This window comes from Scophthalmus maximus, chromosome 13, assembly GCF_022379125.1.
Source record: "Scophthalmus maximus strain ysfricsl-2021 chromosome 13, ASM2237912v1, whole genome shotgun sequence".
NCBI classification, from domain to species: domain Eukaryota; kingdom Metazoa; phylum Chordata; class Actinopteri; order Pleuronectiformes; family Scophthalmidae; genus Scophthalmus; species Scophthalmus maximus.
The window spans coordinates 13,762,103-13,786,535 of record NC_061527.1 but is presented as its reverse complement, the minus strand read 5'-3'; the positions used below and the strand labels follow the sequence as shown (position 1 = coordinate 13,786,535).

Genomic DNA, 24,433 nt, shown 5'->3' with positions numbered 1-24,433 from the left:
AACAAGCGACTCAGACATTGTATCATACCATTGAGACTCCTGCTGTGGCAAATAATGCTTGTTATTGTACATGAAGACATTATATAATTGAGATTTGTCTCGTTGCATCACATCTGTAGGGAGTAAAACATTCCTGTTTACTTTCCCTCTGCGAATACTCCCGTTATACACGTGTGTCTATGTGACTCTGGTTTGCATGCGGATGTGATGGCACAGGCTAAAATGGGCTACGAATGTTCTCATACAGTAAACCAGGGGTCGCTTGATGTTTTTATGAAGCAAGTCTGTTTGGAAATGAATCGTTAGTCTCGGTTTTATTGCTCAAATTACCCGAGCCGGTCCTTGTCCTGTTTGCCCTTAATTAACAAGCGTTCAGCTCTCCTATTAATTAGCACAAGCTATTAGCTATTTTACATCACTCTTCATTTGTCGACAATTAAAAGGTCTATTATTAAAAGGCATGGCACATGGTTAATTGTGCAAGTGGCTCAGCGGCTGGGAGGGAGCGGGGAGAGGACGGAGCCGACTCACTGAATGCAGGGAGGAGTCAGCAAGCTCCGCTGTGGGTGACACAACCTTTACAGTCTGAGTATGTCTGTCTGTCTTTGGTTCGCTGCCTGACACTCTGTCCTCAAGAGAGAGACCGTCTCCCTCATTACTGTCACACCCTCACACTGCCCGGACTCCGATGGACAGCGTGGCAGTGTGGCAGTAACACGGGTGTTTCTAGACAGGATGTTTCTTTAAAGCGCTGATCACCGGAACTGTGGGACACATGGGTGCAAAATAGGAGCAGGAGCATTTTTCTGAACTTCATTTGCGTCTTTGTTTTAAATTTGCACTTGAAATTAGTCTCTCCACCACGTGAAAATATAAAAAAGCGTGGCATCAGTGAGATGGTGGACTGAAACGTTTTCATTTGTTTCTACAGATCCTCTTCATAAAGGACCAAAGGATATTTTTCTTGTTCAGTTTAGCATCAAATGTAATGTTGCCATAATCAATACTTTTACATAAGCTTGAAAACTCAGTAGAAGTGTGGACGGCAGGCGTAAAACACAGAGGCAGTGATGAGTTTTTAAAAAATAAAACATAGTAGTGTGAATCAAGCCCAAATATGAGGACAAAGAGGACAGACCTGGACAAGAGATCCAAATTCACTAAAATGAAATCAGTGAAAGTAATAGACAAGTACCTAATGAAAGCTGAATTAATAAACATGTTTGTAAAACAGGTAGATTAAGTTTTCGAAAGAGCGATGAGAAAGATAACACTAGAGGACAAACAATCAGGAAGTGAGTCTGCCTGAAAAAACACGGTAAAGACAGACATAGGTGAGCGATGAGAGACACGGAGCGGTGGAGGTGTCCTTTCTCTTCCCCTCTCCCTGCCCCACCTCTCCTCACCCCGAGACCTCTGCCAGGGCTTAACAAGCAGGCAGGCCGGAGCTGTGCAGATTGACAGAACAATTACTGCTAACACGCACCCAAACCGAGAGGCAGACATCTCCAAATAGAATTTCACTATGCTGTTGCATCACACGCTTACAGGAAGGATTTTAGTAGAAGAGCCAAAGTGCTTGACTGACTGACTGACAGTCTGACCAACTTGAAGCTGAGCACGACTGCTCGAGGAGCGCTCCTCTGCTTTTGTTGCCTCCCACAAATAAAAGAGAGAGAGAAAAAAAACTGCATTTACCCTTGATCAAGGTTGGCTGGTTCTAACTTCAGAGGCAATGTTTGGCAACCAATTTCCTCCAACTCTGACTGTTCATCTGTTAGCTCAGTCAGAGGTGCGGCTATTTTTATCCACACACCTACTGACTGACGAAAAAGAGGAAAGTTAATTAAAAGAGACACCGCACATCTGAACATATCCAATATGTTATGCATCGCAGGCATAATGAGCTTGAAATGATGTGAAGACATGGGTTTTAGGCTGTGACGTTGCAGTGACTGTGTCAGAAATCCATGTCAATTGTGTTTGAATCTAATTTTATTTAGAATTATTTAGTTTACTGCACGGTGGCGTAGTGGTTAGCATTTTCGCCTCACAGCAAGAAGGTTCTGGGTTCTCTCCGGGTTCAAACCAACCAGGGCCTTTCTTAGTGGAGTTTGCATGTTCTCCCCGTGTATGCGTGGGTTCTCTCCGGGTTCTCCGGCTTCCTCCCACAGTGCAAAGACATGTGGGACCGTAGGTGTGAATGTGAGAGTGAATGGTTGTCCGTCTCTGTATGTGGCCCTGCGATAGGCTGGCGACCTGTCCAGGGTGAACCCCGCCTCTCGCCCAATGTTAGCTGGGATTGGCTCCAGCCCCCCCCCCCCCCGTGACCCTTAAGTGAATAAAGCGGTAGACGATGGATGGATGGATTATTTAGTTTATACGATACACGTAGCAACTATGCTGTCACTTAATTGCATCATGGTCTTGCACATATACGATGTATTTCAAAACCTAATCAGCCAATATCTTAACAATCGAGTCTGTTGGTGGGACAAAATAAGCAACTGAGGTCTATCTCATATCTCCTGCTCTGCTCCACACGGGACTCTGTATGAAGCATCTGTTGGCTGACGCAGTCAGTCTCATGCAGCCATCCTGGCCATTACCACGCCCCATGGCATTCCGGCCTCCAACAGCTGCATTACACCACGCTCCCTGAGTTTCTAATTAGCTTATCTCGGAAAATAAGGGATGCTGGGCAATTCTTTGCTCTAGCAGTCTAACAACAAGCAGACTGCAGGGAGTGTGGTTGGCACCTACTGTCACCAAGGGGGCCGTTGCCTTCGACAGACTAGTACAAAAAATAAGGAGGGTTTACACTCTTTCCTCAGTCCCACAAACTCTTGACTTTTTCTCAGTTTCACAGCATTTTATTTTTTACCACTTTGTACTTTAAGTCAATTACCAATCACAAGAGACTGTTTCACTTCAAAGATTGCTGTCAGTGAGTAATGAGTACGACGTCAACATTTGCAAGAGGAGAGCGGTTTGCTTTCATTCTCCAGCTTGTTAACTGCACCGAAACAAGAGGCTGTTAATCAGTCCATAAAACAAGATATCGTTATTTTGCTATTCCTTTGTTGATGTCAACAATCAAAAAGACAGTATAGAAAATATAAAGCTCCACATTATATATAAGATAGACTCAAATAAAATTCAAAAAAATGTGCTCCTCTGCTCATGTTTGAATTAGTAAGTCTATCTCACATTTCAAAAAGTAATGTAGTCCCTTTAATTAGTTCATCCATTATTCATTATTGATCAAACATATAACCTCTAGCTGTGTTTAAATGCCAAATAATAACAGTAAATCTAGAACTATGTCAGATCCAAAGTCTCCTGGCTTGGGGGGGAGGGGGTGTTCATGGAGTGAGGGATGGATGAAAAGGGGATGGAGGAAGGAAGAGAGGATGGATCCCACCACCTGTAGCAGTGAACGTCCTGCAGGACTGTAATCTGCCAGTTGTCTCTCCCTTAGACGTCCAGCTTAGCCGGGGCCAGCCGAGCCCTGCAGCACCAAGCGATGCTGGGACCCCAGGACATAAGGCACCTGCACGGGGAGATAAAGGCTTCAACTCCTGAGCTAATACTGACGATTCTTTTGATAAATACAGACGTGGGGTGGTGGCTGGAGGGGGGTGGGGAGTCGGGGAGCAATCTTTTCCAGCTCACTCTCTCATTCTCTCCTCCCTGTCTACCTGTCTCAGTAATCTCTCTTTCTTGTACTTTGTGTTTTTCTTCCTCCACCGTCTCCCTGTCTGTTTCTCAACAAATCTCCCTCGCTCGCTCCCCCTCTCTCTATCTCTTCCTCTCCCTGCACCTTCTTTATCCTGTCCTGTGTGAGTTTGGATCAGACAGGCGAAGCTCTCCACGCTCTGCCTTTTTATTTATTCCATATCTGTAACTGTCAAAAAGAAGATTGCTACTTTAGGAGCTGTCGGTGCTTTGTTGTGCTCATGGAAAGTCAAACAGAGGTGGTTGTGTTAAAAGCATCTTGACCACTTTGTGGGGACACAAACAACGTCGGCTGTGGTCCTTGAAGCCCCCAGACACTTGGGAATGGCTCCACAAGTGCATGAGACGTGATGCCTCTTAAATGGCACAGCACTGAGAGGAGCAGTTAAAACAGTATTAGCCTGGCAAGGTAAATGGAGTCGGGCCTCAGCGACGTTACCTCCCACTATGTCTGTCACTTAAATACCTATTCATGAGAGCTTACTGAAACATAAACATGCCCAGTGTTGCATAATTAGCATGTTAAGAAAATGATCTAAATGACCCAACAAGTCTCCTGTACAGACAAACTCAAGATTGTGTCAAATGAGGAATCAAGTGAAATGTTTCATAATCTGGGACAATAATTACTGGGCAGAAAATCTCCCCCGCTTGAAAACTACACATAACCACACATAAAGAAACAGGGATATAACATCGCTTCATTCTGTCTCGCCGTCTGCACAGTTACTTAACTGACAGTGTAACTACATTCACCTGAGAAATAACAGCAATTTTGAAGCAAGCACTTGCCAGCTTCACAGTAAATAAGTGGTTGACAGGATGAGACAACAGCACTGGCTCTGGCACTGTGAAAGAGTCGCATCTCCACAAGTGCAAAGTTGCAACAGCCCCACATGGAGAGAGTGAGGCAACCGAGCTGAGCTGCATCGTGATGCACTCCGCTGTTCTGTCGGCGGCAGTTCATCTTTCCTGTCTGCAGTGTCGTGCCCATTGTCTCTTCTCATTAGCCCTGCGACCAGCATGCTACGATATGGTCGGTGCTGGCGCTAGGCTCGCAGACGTACACACAGCTCAGGGTGGCAGATGCCTGGCGTTTCTGCGGATGCCCTCCATCAACCGGTGACAGATGTCAGGGCTCCTGTTGGACGGACTCGACCCACTGGATACAACAGCCTGCTCGGCAAACGCAGTGCCCAGCCCCACTGCACCAGCCCGGTTCCCTCCTGCTACACCTATCCAATCCCACACAAATGCATACACACACACACACACGTTTCTGCATCCATCAGTCAAGCGTTATTACATCAGACAGCCGTCATACTGGCAACCAATGGATCACAAGCTAATGTGCCCAGACGCATCCACTCTGGAAATATAAAGCATCAGTCTTTAGGGAGTGAGTGTGCATGTGCGTGTGTGTGTGTGTGTGTGTGTGTGTCTGATGAGGAGCAGAGAAGGATGTTTTTCAAACTTGCAGAAAGTACCACAATGTGGACTAAAGATTTTGCATATGAAACAGCATTACTATACAGTATGCCAAGTAAAGCACATAGCATTCACCTTTAAATATACGATCTGTGCCAATGGTGTTGGCCTACTCACCATTTGGGCCTGCTGGTAGACTTCACCACAGGAGACATGCCATCTCTGTACAGGCTCTTGGTCTTGGAGAAGTTGACCACATTGAAAATAACTCTCTGAAAGACATACAGAGACAAAAAAATGCAACCACATTAAATTCACCAGTAATTTGACCAAGTACTGGCAATGATTTATGAGTGGATGCGTATTTTTGGTTTGCATTGTACGGCGCAAAAACTTACAAGCAACACTGTACACTGTTATCCCAACTGTTAACTGTGGTCCTATGTAAAGAAACACTTGAAACAAGTATTGCCCTTTGCATGTGGATGACAGGTTTTGAATCTTACAAATAACCATAACACAGAAAGCCTTCTGTAGTGAATATTATCAAAAAGCTGCAAATTGACTCATACACGAGACATCCATTTCCATCTCATGTGACCTGGGCGTGGCTGAAACACACAAAGATCCAAACTGCGTGAGAAGCTCAGGCCAAGGTAAAAGTTGCCACTACCGCCATGGATAACACGGACAACACACAGTACATTAACATGACAGTGGGGAGATAAGGCGGCTTTAAAGTCCCGCGGATGATCCCGTGTTGCAAATAACCAAGTTCCTGATAAAGAGGCAGCGGCTCCGAGGAGTGCCAACCTCTAATCTGCGAGGACATTATGGTCCTTCCCAGAGGAACGCTGCCTGGCCCAAAACATTAAGCTTTGCCTGGGGCGATGGAGTCTGGCTTTCCACCTCCACCGGACCAAGGACTTTCTTTCTCTGCTCCTACATTTTGGAATAAGCCTCCCCTCCTTTCTTGCACCTCCACTGTGTATGATTAGGATCAGAACAGGCAGGAAAATGTGGAGAGAGAAATGAAGAAATATACTTTCTAGTCAAATGAATGGCGATGGTAATAATGCGTCGGGGTAAATGAATCCTATTGATGGGGCATATCAAATTACCAAATAAGTCCAGGTGGTGGAAGTTAACTGGGTGCTACTGAAATCCTATTACAGACTCCCCACCCTCCTTTTCTTTCTCTGCTTCCTCCCCCTCATTCGTTTCTCCCCCTTTCTCCCGCCTAGCATCAGAGGAATGGGGATTGTGGATTGTGGCAGGCTGATTCAGACTTAGGTAAAATGACATCTAACTGATGTTGAGACTGGCAGCAGGCTCCTGTAGCAGGGAGATAAGACCATTGCTGCTGGCATTTCAATTACACTTTACTGCCCTGCACATCTGTTGCGAGCGCTACTTTTCAGCCTTTTCCCCTCAGGCAAATACAGCCTCACTCCGACTCGACTCTCTTTGACTGCACAGCCTCCCTCCTCATTCTTTCTCCACAACAAATTCAGATTGTCTTCCCCCTCAGCTTCACTCTACCCACTGTTTGTAATCTATTTGTTCGGCCTGTTTAAGTCAGAGGGAGCCGGGACTGGACAGGTGACAGAGACACAGGCAAAGGGAAGCAAAAGAAAATTGAATCGTATAAGGAGAATGATACACAATACAAAGGTGGCCGACCATCAAGCATAGGAAAAACGTATTGTTGCAGGGTAGACTTAGGAATAGACACAGGGACACGAAGCGACAGGTTGATAATTGTGTAACAGAGATACATGTGGGCGGGACAGAGTTCCTGAAGGTTCTGTAGAGTATAAGCTGGGCTCTACTGGCTGGGTGAACAGATGTATAGGACACAGGCAGGTGGGCTGGCGGGTAGCGAGGGAGGCATATGGAGACTCCGACTTCACTGAAGCAAAAAAGATTAAAAAAGAATAACTACATCTTGTGATTAAACATCACAGCAGCAAGTCACTCATTAACCTAGAGGGACCTTTCATAAGATTAAAAGTAACATACAAGAACCCTGGACCATTATCTGAATCAGTGTGTGTGTGTGTGTGTGTGTGTGTGTGTGTGTGCGTGCGCTACCACTTTCATGTTACAAGAGTGTTGTATTATTCCTTTAGAGAAGTTTGTGCTATCTGATCTAGTGTTGTAATCGGTTCATTAGTTGTCTGTTTTTTGCAGTCAAAACTGTTCCCCCCGGTATATAGACGGTCGATATATGATCATTAAAAAACTGTAGCCAGTTTTAATGTTGTGGCGGATCGGTGTAATTTTTGACTTATTCAGGCCGTAAAGCTGTGGAAAATAAATTGAAACCAAAAACGTGGGTTTTAAATCACACTACTGATGGTATCAGGCCACGGACATAACAGATCTGCCACAACATGAAATGCAGTGACTTTTTTTTACTGCTGTAGCTGATCAGTGTGTTATAACCTCATCCATCTGCCTATACAGTCCACAACACACAGTTTTCTTTCTATTTATTTATCATACAAAGAATCGTTACCGCAACCGGTGAAAAAAAGGTGTAAAGTAAAGCAGGCAGTTATTTAGCATTTGTCTTTGTCTTAAAGACAGCTCAGCTTTAATGACATCTGTGCGTCATTTGTTAGAATAAATGCTACAAAACCCTAAATTATATATAATATTATAACAGCCTATGACCTCCAGTCTGTGGTCTTTAGATACACAGTAACATTTTTGTCAGGTTGAAGACCACATTACTAGATTCATGGCTCTACAAAAACCTAATTTCACCCTGGTGTTGGGAGTGACCCAGCTAAGGTCGAGCAGATACATTTTGGTATTTCCATTTCAGCGGAATACTTGTACGTCTGCACAGAGCAACTGGACAGAAATGTGCTTTCATCTGCAGCAAACAAGAGATTTATACACCACATAAAGTGGTTTTCTCATATGTTTCTCACTGTATCGACAAACATTGTGCTGAAGTGCTGACGACAGGAGTCAATTTCACTGAATTAAAATCAAGCAAACTGCTGTAGGGCCGCTTCTGCAGATCGTCAAAACTCACACATAACCAGGACAAATTTAGAAGCCTCCACGTATACATGTGCGTGAATCTCTGCGTGTGCGTGTGTCTGCACATGTGTGCTGCCCTGGAAGATTTAATTAGGCTGGGAGCAGTTAGAAGAGATTAACATCCACGCTGTCTGAGCTGTCTTGTCTACAGAGCGTGTCAAAGCCCTGCGCCGTCCCCATCACTGCTGAATGGCAGACTGGAACAGGTGTCTCTGTGGTGTCACAGCACGGACGCGCGTGCCCCCCCCCCGCTGTCTCTCTCTGTCTCTGTCTCTCTGTCTCTGTCTCTCTCTCTCTCTCTCTCTCTCTCTCTCTCACACACACACACACACACACACACACACTAACTTCCATCAAACACAGGTTTACATCCTTAAATATTGCATCCGGGTGTAAAACAAACAGATACTGTCCATTTCTGACAATTCAAAATGTCAAAAGAAGAAATCATTTCAAACTAGTAAAACTCAAACTAACCTTAATGGAGCAATACATAAGATTTTACTCCCTCGCGGAGGTATATAAATAAAAACTATCTGAAAAGACTTGAAATACCTGATCAAAATCAAAAACAAATACTTTCTTGCTGATGCAAAATAAATTCAAAATCCAGGAAGCAAGAATAGAGGTCTCACTCAAAATGTGTTGGGTCTAAATTACGAATTTCTAATCACAACTTCTTTGGAAACCTTTCAACAGACTCGAGCAGCCAGTTGGCCACAGCGCTTGGCACTAAAATAGCCTCGCTGGGGCCACATCAGGATAGGATTGCATCCAGGATCAAACACTGTCTTTTGATCCACATCGATCCAGCATGTGGCAGGATAGCGTTGCTTCCTGGAAGAAGCCTCAATAAATTATTAAAGAAACCATTTCAAATGCTTAGACGGAGACCTCTACAGAGAGACGAGGCACTTTGTCCTTTTGATGGTGAAGGCTGAGCAGACTTGATTATGAATGATTGGGGGGAAAAAATAATAACGTGTCCGCAGTGTCAAAGGTGTTATTGGGTGGATTAAGTGCTAAAATCACTCTGGCCAGATAAATGACATGTTTTCAGGTGGAACTGAAGAGTTTGACTTAATCTAAGATTTAACCTTGCTGTTGAAGTGTTCTATGCAAATACACTTGCCTTTCCTTGATTTACAACCATTAAACAGGTTATGTCAATCACCGACTACTTAAAGTGTAGATCATAACGTAAAATATGTATACATGTGGTGACTATAGGTGACCCACACCTTGGGGAGATTGTTCTTCCATAGTTTCTGGCCACTGTGCTGAAAGATCAACGTGTAAGAAACCGAAGACGAAACTCTTTCTTGATGCTGACCCCGAGGGTCGGGCCGGAGTGAAAAATTAGATTCTCACTCTAAAATGAGTTCACCGCAGGAAACGTAATGATTCCCACAACACTGCACTTGAAATGAGACCCGGTAGTTTAAACAAAACAGAGACAAATTGTCCCATTAGGAATCAGGTGAGGTCACGAGTACACATCACCAAACCGCGTTCCGTGAATCGCCTCGGCTACAGTGAGATTCCTCGGCATGACACAAGCAAGCAGAGTAAACCTGTGAGCCCTGTCCGTGTCCATCAGACACAGACAGGCTGATAGCTGCTGGCAGCTCGGGCTCTGCCTGTTCCTCCCTTGTTGTCTTTGATCAATCTGATCACTGACGCACAGCGTGCCAACGACCCACAATACAGGGGACAACCTGACACCGCCAGGAGCGCAGCACACACACCAGCACGAGCATGCAGCACATGTACAGACACACAAATACACACCCATCAGCCACACACTTAAAACCAGTAACTGGTTATAAAGTCGTGGCTAATCGGTGTAAACACACAATTACTGTAATTTATTAAAAGATTATACGAGGCCTCAGTTTGAATTTTTCTCCCAAGATCTCAGTAGTGTACTGCACAAAGATCAGAATAGTTCAGAATAGTTCAATCTTATACTGTAAGAACAATTTTTCCACTTAAAAATTTAAATGATCATTATCAAATGTTATTTCACCCATTCCTATTGTATGGTTATTTTCTGATATTTGCATTAAAGTTTAAAATGCAATTTTTAGAAGAGATGAAGAAATCCTTCAGTGAAGTGATGACTGATAGCGTAGCGTTGCTCCTCACCTGGACAGTGTTGTGACATCAATGTGTTTTGCATGTTTGCAAACACAGTTCATGCAGACGTGGTGATCTGAATATCTACTAATAAGCACCTGGACTTCAGTTAAGTTATTTCTCAAATAAATTCATTGATTAACTTAAAAAATGGATAGGAACTGTAAGTTTAAATTATAATTGAAAACGGAAGGGATACTATTGAAAGCAATAAACAAAGCTCATGAAAACCATATGAAGAGTGTGGTTTAAGAGTTCCTGACTGCTGCGACAGAATTCAGGGTTGTTTCAGTGGCAAACCGTGCCTGTTTGTATTGGTGTGTGTCACAGCTGTTTCACTGTTCTGTTGTACAAAGTTACACCAACAACATCGCACAGTTTCACTGACAGAAATTACTTCCTGGCAGGTGTCATGATGTCCCCGGTAGACACCACCATGCTCGCAGGGAGCTGTCACATAGCCTAATACCTCTGTGGTACCTGGGGCTCATGTTAATAATGCTCTCAGCTAAGAAATGGCGGGAATCTTGGAAAATGGCAACATAAATAAAAACAGATCAAAGAAGGAAACTACAGTGAGCAGGCAGAGGATCAGATGGTTGTAAACAAACTCAAATCATTTGGAAGAAACAACGTAGGCCGACGTTACCATTTCATCCAAACCATCCACTGTGAACACCCGTCGCAGCTTACAGAGTAGATTCTTGGTAAAACTTCCCATGGTTCTGCAGAGGTTTCCAGTGCAACTGCACTGTTGTTTCTAATTCAAAAAGATAGTAGTAGTCTAGGTAAACTGGCAAAAACGTAACCTTGATTGCAGCAACATTCTGTGACTGCTCGTGTTTGTTGGGCCAATTTGCGCCTTTTATGAGCCACTGCATTTAAGCACAATCTGAGACCTCTCTGTTCGGGCAGGTGCAGTGTCTTTACAACCAATTGAACCAACTGCTGTAGCTGTGAAAATAAAACGCAAAGTCTGAATAAAGTGAAGTTTCCCTTAAGGCTGACATGGCCAACAGACTAGCACGCTGAAACAGGGGCGCTTTCGGCTGAACGGAACCAAAGTCTTAAAAAATAAAGCAATAATTGTCAGATTTTTGTAAAAATGCTGCTGGTTGTTTATTTTAGTACGGGTAAGAAAACCTTCTCAGTGGGTTTGTGGGGACTCTCCAGGGTGGCATTATGGTGAAGGTCTGCTCAAGCAGGGCAGCTCAAATATGGTTAAGCCCCAATAAAAGGCTGGTGACAGTGAGGTAGGTCACAAGGCAGCAGTGGGTGGGAACAGCAGTATGACAGGGGAACACTGAGGGACAACCTGAGTCCCTATGGGAGAGGACAGAGGGCACAGTCTCACATGTGTAGGGCAGGACACCCGTGTGCCCATGTGCGCTTGTGTGTGTGTGTGTGTGTGTGCGTGTGTGTGCACGTGTGTGTGTGCACGTGTGCGTGCATGGGCGTCCGAGGGAGGGATGAGACACGTGGAAAGGGGATGTGACTCCTCTCCAGGAGCACATGCGCGACCTTGACTAAATCTGCTATACATAACCTGACATACTTCACAATGACGCCGGTTGACTATGTCACCCAGTGCAACTAAGTGTCACCAATGTCACCAACACACTCCACCCACACACACACTTCACTATTCCTGCTCTCTTTTATCTTGTCACGTTCCCTTTTTCACTTCAGTGTGATGTTACTGCCGACAGTTTACGTCCCTGATGACCAATGTCACCTCAAGGTGCTGACACAAGGAAGAGGAGGACGGGATCCTTCAAACATATAGCAGATACACAAACACACACAGCGACAGAGACACAACCACCCATCTGCCACTCGACCGACTCTCTCTCTCTCTCTCTCACACACACACACACACACACACACACACACACACACACACACACACACACACACACACACACACACACACACACACACACACACACACACACACACACACACACACACACACACACACACACACACACACACACACACACACCTGAAGGTAAACTGCCAAAACAACACACAACAACATAACATTCCTACTCTAGTTTGGGTTTGTTTGTGCTTAGAATGAGATGCCCCGTGGAAAAGTCGGCTAACATTCAGGGGAAGTTGTGCGATACCTTGCTATTGATCCTGGGGGCCACGAGTCCCAGCAGCCGCCTTTTAAATGTCAGCTTTTAATTTCCTTCACCGAGGAAGATTTATTCAAAGCAGAGCAGTTCCAGGAGATATCAGATAGCACGGTGACAGTCTTTTAAAGAGCTTTTGTTTGGTTTAGGCATTCATGGCTTTTTGTATCACACTCTTTCATTCAACCAAAGGAGGAGGAAGTTTCTGCACTGGGCACTGAGTTGAAAGGCAATCTCTCTCTTCCATTGTAAGGCCATGTAGAACTGGAACTTCTTTAATTAGGGCTCCTCTCGCGCCGAGTGACAGCGATGGCCGGTGCCCTCCAGACACTGATGGAGGTCACACACACACAATCACCCACACACACACACAAACACACACACACACACACACACGGAAACACAAACAATCATTGGAATTGTAAAACATTAACCTTTAGTTTCTATGGAGGAGTATATTACAGGTCACACAATGAGCTGGCGGTAAAAGACTGGAGATAAACATCGGTTAACCTCTACCATCTTTTACTGCTTTCATTAAATTACCCATCCACGTATTGCAACATGTTATAGAGACACCACAGCACTATAATAAGATCACACATTTATGTTGTGATTTAATAATGAGCGTCTTTGTGTGTGTGTGTGTCCGTTGGTGGCTTCAGCGTGTTTTGCGTTTGAAGTCGATATGTGTAGAATGGGTCATGGTCAGTTGCCCACAGATTTGTCAGATGTGTCTGTTTAATTGACAGGTTGTTTGGACAGCTCCTTGGCATTAAGACCCTAACGTTTTTTGAATAGGCAGTTCCCGTTTTTTTATTACCACCCTGCCCACACAAGCAGGGAAACTTATCCCATATGTCCAGTTGACACAAAATAGCACCGCACGCTTTCTTCCACTCGTATTCAGTGTTTTATTGTGTCACTTAGAAAGCTGTAATGCAAAGGAATGGTTATTTTACCAGAGGCAAGGAAAATATCTTTACAGCTTATTCATGCTCTACATAAAAGTGAGAGAGTATTATATTTACTGAAACAGCTTTCTGTTGTGATAGACCAACTCTCTCCCTCCTAAATCATGTTTACATACTATTACTTTGTTTTGGTGATTATGTTTTTTAAATTAATTTAATTGCAGTGTGAAGGAAAAACAACACAGGAGTTTGGTTAGTTTTAGGCAACACAAGTGCTTTGGTCTCAGTTAAATGTTAAAAAATAAATGTTAAGTAAAATGCCTATCTCATACGTCAAATGCCCCTTTAAATATTAGAACCACGTTTTAATATTAAAACCAACCTTAGCCAAGTGTTCCTAAACACAACCATGAAAAAGTTCAATCTTACTTTACTTGTATTTGATACAACTTTGCAAGAGCAGATTTTGCTAATAAAAATGAAAATAGTGTCAGAGCATCTTTTTTAAATGGTCAGTGCCAATATTTTTGAGACTAGGCAAATACATTTATCAAATATGTTGCCCATGGTTTTACTTAAATGTGATTGAGACTTTCCTTTTAAATACTTTTTTGATGCAGATTAATATGTACATTTAATCTATAGGAGACGGGGCTACAAAGACATGTTTTCATATTCACATAACACACATCTGGAGCGGACATGGAAATGCATATGATCATGGCCTGCCAAGGAAACAACAAAGGAAATACAATGCAAGTGAAATTGATTCACATGTGAAAAGCATGTGAAGAAAAGAAGTGTGCACATCTTCAGACTACGACCCACATGTTCATGCTCTGGTGCAACGACGAGGACAGAGCTGGTTCCAGCCAGTACACCTCCACTCCCTCAGCAGCAGCACTGCCACAGGCACTCAGTGAGGGATGAACGGAGCGACGGTAACAGCCAACTGCTGCACTTCCCCCCGCCCGTTTCTCTCCACACATTTGTCTTCTCACCTTCTTTTCCCCCCTCTGCCTTCTGCTTTAAATATGGAAGAGTTAATTTTCTCATTCTGCAGGCAGCGTCCCTTTCTATTTATCTCTCTTCTTGTGTTTTCTCCCCCATCTCTCTCTCTCGCCCTCCCTCTCTCAGGCAGGGCTGTGCTGTCAGGCCCTTGCAGAGCAGTGGGGTTGTCAGGAGTGATGGATGACTATCAACCTTCTGCTGTCTTCCACTATGCTCCTGGGAGATTTACAGGCCCGCTGACTACCAGGCATGAAAACCAATCTCTCTCTCATTCTTCTCTCCCTTCCTCCATCCATGCCTGCCTCGCTCCTTCCATCTCGTTCGCTCTATTTCAATATCTCCTCTGTTGCCAAAAAAAGCTCTCATAATGGAGAGATGTGTGCAAAACAACATTGAAATTTGTGCTCGGACAGAGGGAAGCAATTGCTCCTCTTGAGGGTTATTGTGGATGTGTCGGAGGGGAATAACGTCCTCAGAGTGATACGCCTGGTCTTTGACAGCCTATCTCACCCATCTTCATCTTCATCTCCTCTACTGCTTCCAGCGCCTTCGCCGACTTGCAACACATGAGCATCCATCCAGCCATGCTCCTCTTGCTGGTGGTAATTATGGCATCCGAAAAAAGATACTGGGCTTATTGCTGTGTCAAAATATTTTTGCGGTAATGATCATTCAAAGGCATTTTGTTAATGCAATAAAAACTGTTTCATTAATATGATTGGTCACTACTGGGCCACTAAATAAAGTTGTATGATTTTTTTTTGCTGCAATGAGCAGAGAGCATGAGAAAAGGAAAGTGCATAGTACAGTGTGCGTTGTCAACATTGTCTTCACAAAAGGCAAAAGAAAAACAAAATGACGCAAGCATTAATCCTCAAATATCCTGTTTACATACAGCACTTTCAAGCACATAAAAATACCATAAATGTCACAAAACAAATGACAACAGACTGTGGTCAGAGAATAAACATTTAGTGCAGGGATATTTCCACTGACACATCATATCCAGGCATTATCAAATAATGTGTCCACAAATTTCATAACTATTCCTGATAACAACTACCTTTCAAAAACTGTCTGGGGAGGAAACCCATAATTGCATTCATTTGCAAATTCGGCACAGGAACCATGCTGGCAAGTGGAATAAATATGAGCTTTAATGTGCAAAGATTGCTGACACCCCTCTTCAAAGAGAAGGTGATAGACGTAAATGACATGTAAATGTTATTTAGATTGCCATCTAATGGCATGCAGAGCAGCACTGTGTCTTGCCTTATCAAATATCTGAATTAGAAGACGTGGCCCCTCCTCGATCTTGGGCTGTGGATAGTTGATACCTGCAGGTATGTGTATGTGTGTGTGTGTGTGTGTGTGTGTGTGTGTGTGCTTTCTCACTCTCTCTGTCTGTCTTTGTAAGAGTGTGCATGCATGAACAGTATGCATGTGATCTCCACACCACAATGAACTCTGGTCCTATCTGTCAGCACATACCACAGATGGAGTTTTTTTTCCTATCTTTATTCAAGAGCATGGGCGTGTGCATGCTGGTGTAAACAGGAAGCTCTTATCTACTCTGCCGTTGTTTGCTTAGTTGCAGAAAATACTAGGAACGAGAAACAGTAATGGCGAAAAAACGAAGACCAGGGATTTCTTGGAAGTTGTTCCTTACCGTTTACTATGTTTACTAAAGCTAACACAGTTGCTAGGCAACACAACAAAAGGGATGTTTCTATTGCTGTGACCCATTTCAGGGGTCAACTCCTTCAGAGGCTACATTTAAAGACTGCTTCCACCACAGCGGCGTGTCTAGCCCGAGCTACTTCGGAGGCTCCTCGAAACGCGGCCGACAGATGCGTCCTTCCATTCCCGAACAACAAATAAATCCAATGGATGGATCCTTCCCGGCCCAACCTATACCAGTCTTCATTTCCGGTGACCAACTTTCGTGTACTGTCAATCTAAACGAGAAATGAAGAGATAATGCTCTCAAAATGAAAGACCACGCTATAGAATAAAAGACAGGAAAGAAACCCCACATCTACATTGTAAGAGGTACACACGCGCTATGCTTCCACTGACATTCTGTGGACTCATCATCATCATCTCAGGAGGGCAGCTTGAAGAGAATTGTTGTTCTCTCCTCTGTGCTTAGACAACATAGCGTGATGCTTAACTTCTGCTGGTATTGCCCGTGTTAGCTTTGTACCTATCGTGTACTCATGCTGAGCGACAAGGCTGGGATGACATCAAATGCAGAGGAGGCAAGAATACACAGCACGCAACACTCTTAAAAGTGCAGGGTTATTATTGGCCTAAGACTAGATTTTGCTACAAGCAGTGTTTCACGCCTGCTCTCTTATATTGTCAGGCGTCAGGGTGAATATGTTACTTTTTTGTTTTTTTTCCGCAATCTGCATTAATTAGAAAAAGCACCCCCCTTGGTCTGGCGCCACACAACTGCATGGAGCCACAGGGCGAAAATGAGTCATTTTGAAATGAATAATGGATTTGTGTCTGCAGGGAGAGTCGAGGATCCACAGAAGTATGTGTGTGTGTGTGTGTGTGTGTGTGTGTGTTAGTGTGTGTGTGTGATAGTTTGAGTGTGTGAACCCCCGCATTGAATCTATAAATACATCTTTGCTGGTCATTTCACTCAAGCACAGCCCCCATACTCCTCCAGATGCTCGCTCCCTCTTCCTCAGTCATTTCACAACCAGATGTGAATATGCAGATGTGAGCGCAGGACGGTGCAGTGGGAGGGGTGGGGCAATAAAATCATGAATAAACAGGAGCTTCGCGGGTTTTCCTGCCACAGTAACTGCTGCCATTTGACCTCAGGCGGTCTGTGGAGGGGAGGTATGATAGATCTGCCCTTCTCCGTCCTACAGCTGTTCACACATCAACAGCAGAAGTTCCAATTAAAACGCTGAAGTGGCGGCATCTTTATCGCTACTGACACTCTAGAGGCCCATGTGTCACTTCAGGCCTGGATGAGCTGATGAAGGAGACTTGGTGAAGACAGAGAAGGTAGGGAGGTTAATGAGAGTCCAGTGTTACTTGCAGCCCATATTCTCAGCCTCTTCTCTCTGCACTGTTGCCTCAGGCTTTCACTCTGACACACTGACATAACACATTGAGACTAATTTAAAGGCTTACTGAAAACAGAGGTCAAAGGCTGTGTGAAGGCTGCGTGTGTGTGTGCATTCATGTGTTTGTGTGTGTGTGTGTGTGTGTGTGTGTGTGTGTGTGTGTATGAGAGATGTGTGTTTGTGTCTGTTTTCATAGCAGCTACATGACTCGGAGAGGATGGAGGTTGAAGGACACTGAGGCTCATATCTGACAGCCGAGCTGTATCAGCAGGAAGTGATGTCACAGGTTATTGTTGAGTGTGTTGAGGTGGGTCTACGAGGGCGCCAACCCCACCGCCCTGCTGTAAAAGCAGAGTGCTGAGACACTAAATTCAGTATGAATGTAGTGAATGGCAGACGCCCTGGTAGAATATCAATCACCTCCTGCACTCACTCCTCTCGTTCTTCCCCTCTAAGACAAGACATGGGAATAATGTACAAGTTGCCAGTGTTACATCCAGTCTTTTTTAATGAGATGGGAGACACACCTCACCGAACTCACACATTAATAATTAGCAGACTGCAGATTGTCCAAAGACATGAGAGAAATCTATCAAATTATCATTGTTAATTGTGTCAGACTTGGTTAACAAAGGGACACATACGTGGCTATGAACGAACTTAACATAAAACATATACGATTGCATCTATGTAAATAAGATTAATTGGATTTAGTTATCAGGAAACATGTTACATCTGTACCTGTATAAATTAATAAAACTGAAACTGTTTCATTCTTCGATTTTGGGTTACTAAGAAAACATTAAATAAATAATTCCTGGTAACATCTGATACATTTGAGGTCAGGGTAACCAGGTTACTGACTTCAATAAAACTTCTTTAACGACCATTAAATTGTCAAATATTGCAAATTTTCATGAGAAGGTGGAGAATGGTTTACATAGTCTGTTCATTACTCACGGGTGTTATTTTTGTGTGTGCCTTCTCCTATTCCCTTTCGAAGCCAGGCTGCACCATGGGGGACAGCTATGTATCAGGTGGATTTGCCAGATATTAAGAGAGAATGGTTGTCTGACCGTTTGCCTTTTAAATTCTGCTCTACCTCATGTTGTAAATTGTCACATTCGTATTGCAATTATGATGGACGGTATTAGCATTCTAAGGCATTTCAAGAATAAAACACATCTGAAAACTGAAGCTTATAAACTGAAGTGGCGGCTGCAGAATACCATTACCATGTGTCCTGTGGCCTTCATAAGGCTGCATGGATTCAATGACCTGAAAGGAGACGCTTCTCATACAGTGTACAGCAGCTATGGACAACAGACATTGTCAGAATTTTCTTTAGAAACTTTAGATAATTTTTCAGCGATAATGTTTTGTACAAAGCATATTTGCTGTTGCACTTCAGTTGCAGAGACGCACCCTTTCTAGCAGACATTTTTCCTAAAATGCTGAACCAATCCTCGACAATAAACTTTGTCGGGGAAATATTATGTCGAACAAATCCAAAACTGCACTCTATACTCTTACCAATACTCAGCAGAAAACATGCATTCAAAATATAAAATCTACAAAAGCTCAAGCGTTCAACACTCACTGACCGCGAGTGGCAACATCAACAAGTCCACATTGGCAAGTCTGAAATGCCGCTGCTGTGACTTCTGTTGCCTATAGGTGGCACAGGTTGGACTGAACCGAAGGATCTGAGTAGTACGTCTGAAGTTGCTGGTGCTGCGACTTTTGCAATTGGATTATTATTGACTGCGTTTGGTCTCAGGTGCCGCACACCCCTGACATTGTGTGTCCTTGCTCCTGGTAGTATTACAAATCATTTATGCCAAGACATTTTTACAACTTGCTGTGAGTAGAGGAGCATGAATCAAAAAAGCTGACATTACTATCATCATGACAGGGGGGAACAAAGAGGACGCTGGATTTGGATGATCCTAACAGATGCAGTTAATATCCATAAATCACAGAAAAGGGAATTAGTGTAAATCTTGGAACAATGTTTTGCTGTTTAGTCTATGTTCAACAGCCCATATTCAAGTCAAGCACTTTTTTTTATAAAAGACATGAATGAAGAGGATATGTTTTTGGCCTTCTTTAGCTACATGACTGCTTTACAGCCAATGACTGTAAGCCTAGAAATGGTCTCCCAGTATTTGCCAGTGTGTACCTTTTAGTTGGCTCTTTGTGATTGAGAGGCTGTAAAAAAGCAATCTTCTCTACCTCCAACTCATCAGCATGCATGGCTGGACACACATACTCGCACGTACTTAGATGCCTCACTCTAAGAGAGACAGTTGAGACGTGGCATAGCATTTTTTTCTTTTCAGCTGCCATGTTTTCTGAGTGTCTGCAAGCAGCCCCCTAGTCTCATTCTGCAAGACTGTAAATGATGAAAAAGGATCAAAATGGACAAGAATGCAGAATCAGCTGCTTCACTACACCACCGACAAGCACAAGGAGAATTTGAGGAAAGGAGAAGTAACAAGATGATAGCTCAGAGACACAGGATGAACACAGGGAACAGTGACAGCAATTCATCATCACTGGTGAGGAGGAAAAAGAAAGAGAATGAAAAAAAAAAAAATCTGTTCGATATCTATTGAATGCATGAGGGAATCGAGGATGCAACCTTTGGAAAATCACACGTAACAAAAGTGATAGTTTTCCTCCAGTTGACTGATTACGGTCTGATAAGCATGGAAAACACCACACCCATCATCGATTGGTAGCAAAACAGATCAATAAAACACTAGCAGCACACATGGCAGATAGACTAACACAGATCCAAATAATAACCCACATGACACACTTCAAAACCAACAAATTCTCTCAAAGTTAGGTGTAGCCTAGTTAACGGGTTAACTGAGAGAATTCAGGATGACTGTATTGGCTGCATTTACTGAGAAATCACAACAGAATAAAAATAAATACTGTAGGAAAAGAGAGGTCACAAGAGATAGACAGGAAAGATAGATTAGGAACTGACTCCCTGAGTTTGAAAAAAAACCCCTGAGAGATTTATTCATCTTAGAGCTGTCCTGTCCCCAATCAATTCTTAAAATGTGGACTTGAACGATGACGCAAACGACGTCTTGTTTGATGTGTCACACTGGCCGTCTGAAAACAGCCCAACTAATTATGTTGCTGTGTACAATTTTTAGAGGCCCATCAGCTCGGTTTCTTAAATAAGAGCTCACTCACTGAGGTGGAAGTGTCCTTACGAAAACTGTGCAAAAACTCCACCACAAAGCCCAACGGTTGAGGTCAGTTTAGCTCATATCAGGTGGGTTTTGTTGAGTTCTGCTGAATTTTTGCTGACACACCAACCGAGGGAAAATTAAAGAAAGTAACATGAAGAGACAAGTTTGACAGCTGATCTGTCAGAGAATGGGAAATTTGAGTCATGAGTGCCCTGAAAGTCCAATCCGACCTCAAGACAAAGACTGAGCCACGACTTTTAAACTGTTACAGCTCTGCTTGAAAACACTGCAAAGACAATCTCCATTAACTGACTAACCATTAGAGATTGTGCTCCTATATGAAAACAAGCCCATGTGTGAGCAGCTTTTTATGACCTGGTGCTCTTTACTGTTAGGAGACCTCTAGTGGCTGTGGTAAATATGATGGGAGTAAAGGAGGATGTTAGGGTACAAATGAGTAGGTTGGGATGGAGGAGGATGGAAACACAAGACTTTCCTGTTTGAAACCAATAGTCATTATTGTTTAAAAATAAACAAATACATTTTGGAAAAAACATAATTGACGTTGCAAATCAGTATGGTCATGCAGGGTGGAGAAGTTGTTGTAAGTTTTGAGTAGTCTGATATTAATCCTAAAAAAACAACTAAAAAACAACTATAACACTCTAGTGCTACAATGACATGATGGAGAACATTGTGGGAAATACATTCAGGTGAATGTAGCACGCAAATTTGTTTTCATGGGATTATGAAACTAGGGAAGCAAACAAAGTTAATCGAATTTAACATACATTTCTGAACACTCTTGTTCCATGACACAGTAAGAATGATAATACTATTAGCAAAAAAAAACAATTTCACAGTGCTTTAAACACAATCCTTAGTGGAAATTCAGGTGAACAAATGTTTAATTTCTGAATTGACAAATTAGTTATTTGACAGATAGACAGACTTGATTCAGATCTCAGGGAGGTAAAGTCAGTCATGTACAGGATTCTGAAAGGGTAGAAATGTATAAGTTGAAAAAGAAAACCCTGAAGATTAAAAGGGTGCAAATGCCACACTTTCACATATATATATATATTAAATATTAATAACTAATACCAAATCAAGTCAGATCAAATAAGTAATAACCCTCTTTCCCAAACAGACGCTAACTGAGAAGTGTACGGGTAAGAGCTCAAATGGCCCTGCAAACATGCACGTGTTTTCAAACATCTTGCATTACACATCTGCACCGTACATGTCCTTACATGTGCTGTACATGAGTCGGAAGTCATGAGGACAAACTATGTCATGGTGACACTGTTTGGAATAGCCTCAAATATACAGTATATGTGAATTTTGTAATTTTGTGTTACTTTGTGAAAGGCTAAGTTTAGTAAATTTTAAAGTTTACATTTGGTCAATGACATCGGAAATGCAGTGGATTGATGGAAACCCTCCTCAGTCAATTATTTTTGCTTTGTGTTGCACTGTGTCTGGTTCCAAAATGTTGAAGGATTCCTTAATGATGTACAGATACTATTTTCTTCAGCTTCTGGACAATGTTACATCAATCCCACAAACTGAATCGGAGTAGGAGGCTAAATTGAATGGAAGCTACCATGCAAGGGCAGCTGTGTTTTGGATTGGTCAATTGAATGACCTTGATTGAGCTCCGATTATATCACAGATGTCAGTATATATTGATACGACCAATTCAGGACTTCAGTGCTTCAAAATAACTGAAGTCAGGCAGAGTATTTGGTGTAGGTTTGTATCTGTTAGGGTCAGGGGCAAGCATAAGTGTTTCAGGTGAAGCCGCGGCGCTATGTGGGGCACCCAGTCAACCTCCAAATCCCTGGGAATTGGTGTAAGTCACCCACTTCACCTCCAAAGCTTTGGTAGGAATGGGATTCGAAAGGGCCGAGGCCATCAGCTTCACCCCTGAGCCCTAGGAAGAAAAGGTGTTCTGAAAAGAGCGGCGGCGAAATGGACCTCAGCTTGATTAAATGGTCACTGAGTCGGAAAGCAACTCTGATGTGATCTGTGACCTCGTGCTGCCCTCGAAAAAAATCTTTCTTTAAAGAAATGATTAATTGAAAGCACCTTCAAAAGGGGCCTGGAGGGACCGCAGTGAAGTGGATGGACTGGTGGACTGGTGAGGGTGGAAAGTCCCCACTTAGCACAAACACTAAAGAAGGGGGAAAGCCTCAGACCTAATAATCACCTGCTCTGAACTAAGAGAAAGAAAGGAAGGAAGAAGAAGTGAAAAAGTGCAAGAGGGACACACTGAGAATGAATGGGCCAGTGGAGTTGAGGCTGCGGACTAGGACTGTTAGCTGGTAGACCAGGGAGGGACAGCAAACCTCAGAAACTGTGTGTTGGAAGTGAGTATTTGGGGGAGGCATCTCAAACAACTTTGATTCCCCCTTATCTTCTATCTTTTATTTCCCTCTCACTACTTTCAAAGCATTTTGAAGAGGAGGTTCAAATGGATTCTCAAGAGAAGGAACATATCAGGAACTGAAAAGACCTTAGAGAGCTCCTTGGTGTCCTCAGAGGGAGGTCTTTTAAGAGGAACAAAAATCTGTGAGCTTTCTCTTGTGCTAGATTGGAAAGAAGCAGCCAGCCTCACCAATGACTGGTGAATGGATGTAGAGAAAATATGTAGAGGATCTGAAGAAGACTGACAGATGACAAACAGCTTGGTTTGTTTTGAAAAGGGAAGCACCTTAAAGCTGGATTTCTGGTTAATCTCAGCCCAAATACTTGAGTATAGACTTGCGTTTGTTTTCAGATGGAGAGCCAATACTGCACATTATAGTTTTGTGCACAGTTATACTTCCAGATTGCAGAATCCACATTGAAAGCAAGTCTGTACATGATACCTATACATTACATCACATCATGAAAACACGTATGGATGGTTTACTGTGCAACAGTTCAATGCAAATAGTGATATTTCAGCAGTGTCCTTGATTGACAAGAGTCATAACAATGAATTGTTACACATATATTTTGTGATCTGTGCATGCAATGGCAGTTTACTAAAGAAGGCAAACCCGACATGAATGAAATCGTTTTCTGGAAAATTCAAGTTCAGCAGCAGCTTGCTTATTCACGCAAACATAACAAATTCCCATAGAAATCAGCCTCGGTTAAGGAAAATCCTCTCCAAACAGCTCAAATATGAAAACACCCTTCAACTGAAGTTCAACCACAGAGCACTTACGCTTTTATGATCTCAAGTTTAAGGATTAGCAGTAGATTTGCTGTACTGTGTTTTCAAAACCAGTGTCCTTAAACGCCACAACTCTTTCCATTTGTACTACTTTTTCTAATATAATGTGAAAGTTATGTTATGAAGGATTTGTAAGATAAGGGATTGTAAAAAAAACAACCTTATTGTATCCCTAGATTGTAAGAAAATGTCTGTAGTTCAGTTGTGCATTTAGATAAATTGAAAAAAAAAATCTATTCTCACAAATGCAATAATTGATTACTACGATTACATACAATAACATACATACAACTAAAATACATTGAAAATTCATTAGAATATTAGAATATTTTACTGTGCTCCTGCTTCATGTTTCATTATCATTCCATAAATGTTGTCAAGGATTTTAACAAAGTTCATATTTATATTTCAACAGAGATAAAAACAGAATTCACAAAAGGAGAATGCAGAGACAGCACATGAAATACAAATATGC

The 24,433-nt window shown here is 42.8% G+C and overlaps 1 protein-coding gene across 1 annotated transcript in view; it reads right to left on the bottom strand.

Annotated features, from left to right (window-relative positions):
* The window catches only part of agbl4 (AGBL carboxypeptidase 4), a 230,123-nt gene that overhangs the window by 135,467 nt on the left and 70,223 nt on the right, over window positions 1–24,433 (bottom strand). Inside the window, exon 4 of the mRNA XM_035647032.2 lies at window positions 5,344–5,438. Within this exon, the coding sequence (XP_035502925.1) occupies window positions 5,344–5,438 (95 nt within the window). The remainder of the gene's footprint in view (window positions 1–5,343; window positions 5,439–24,433) is intronic.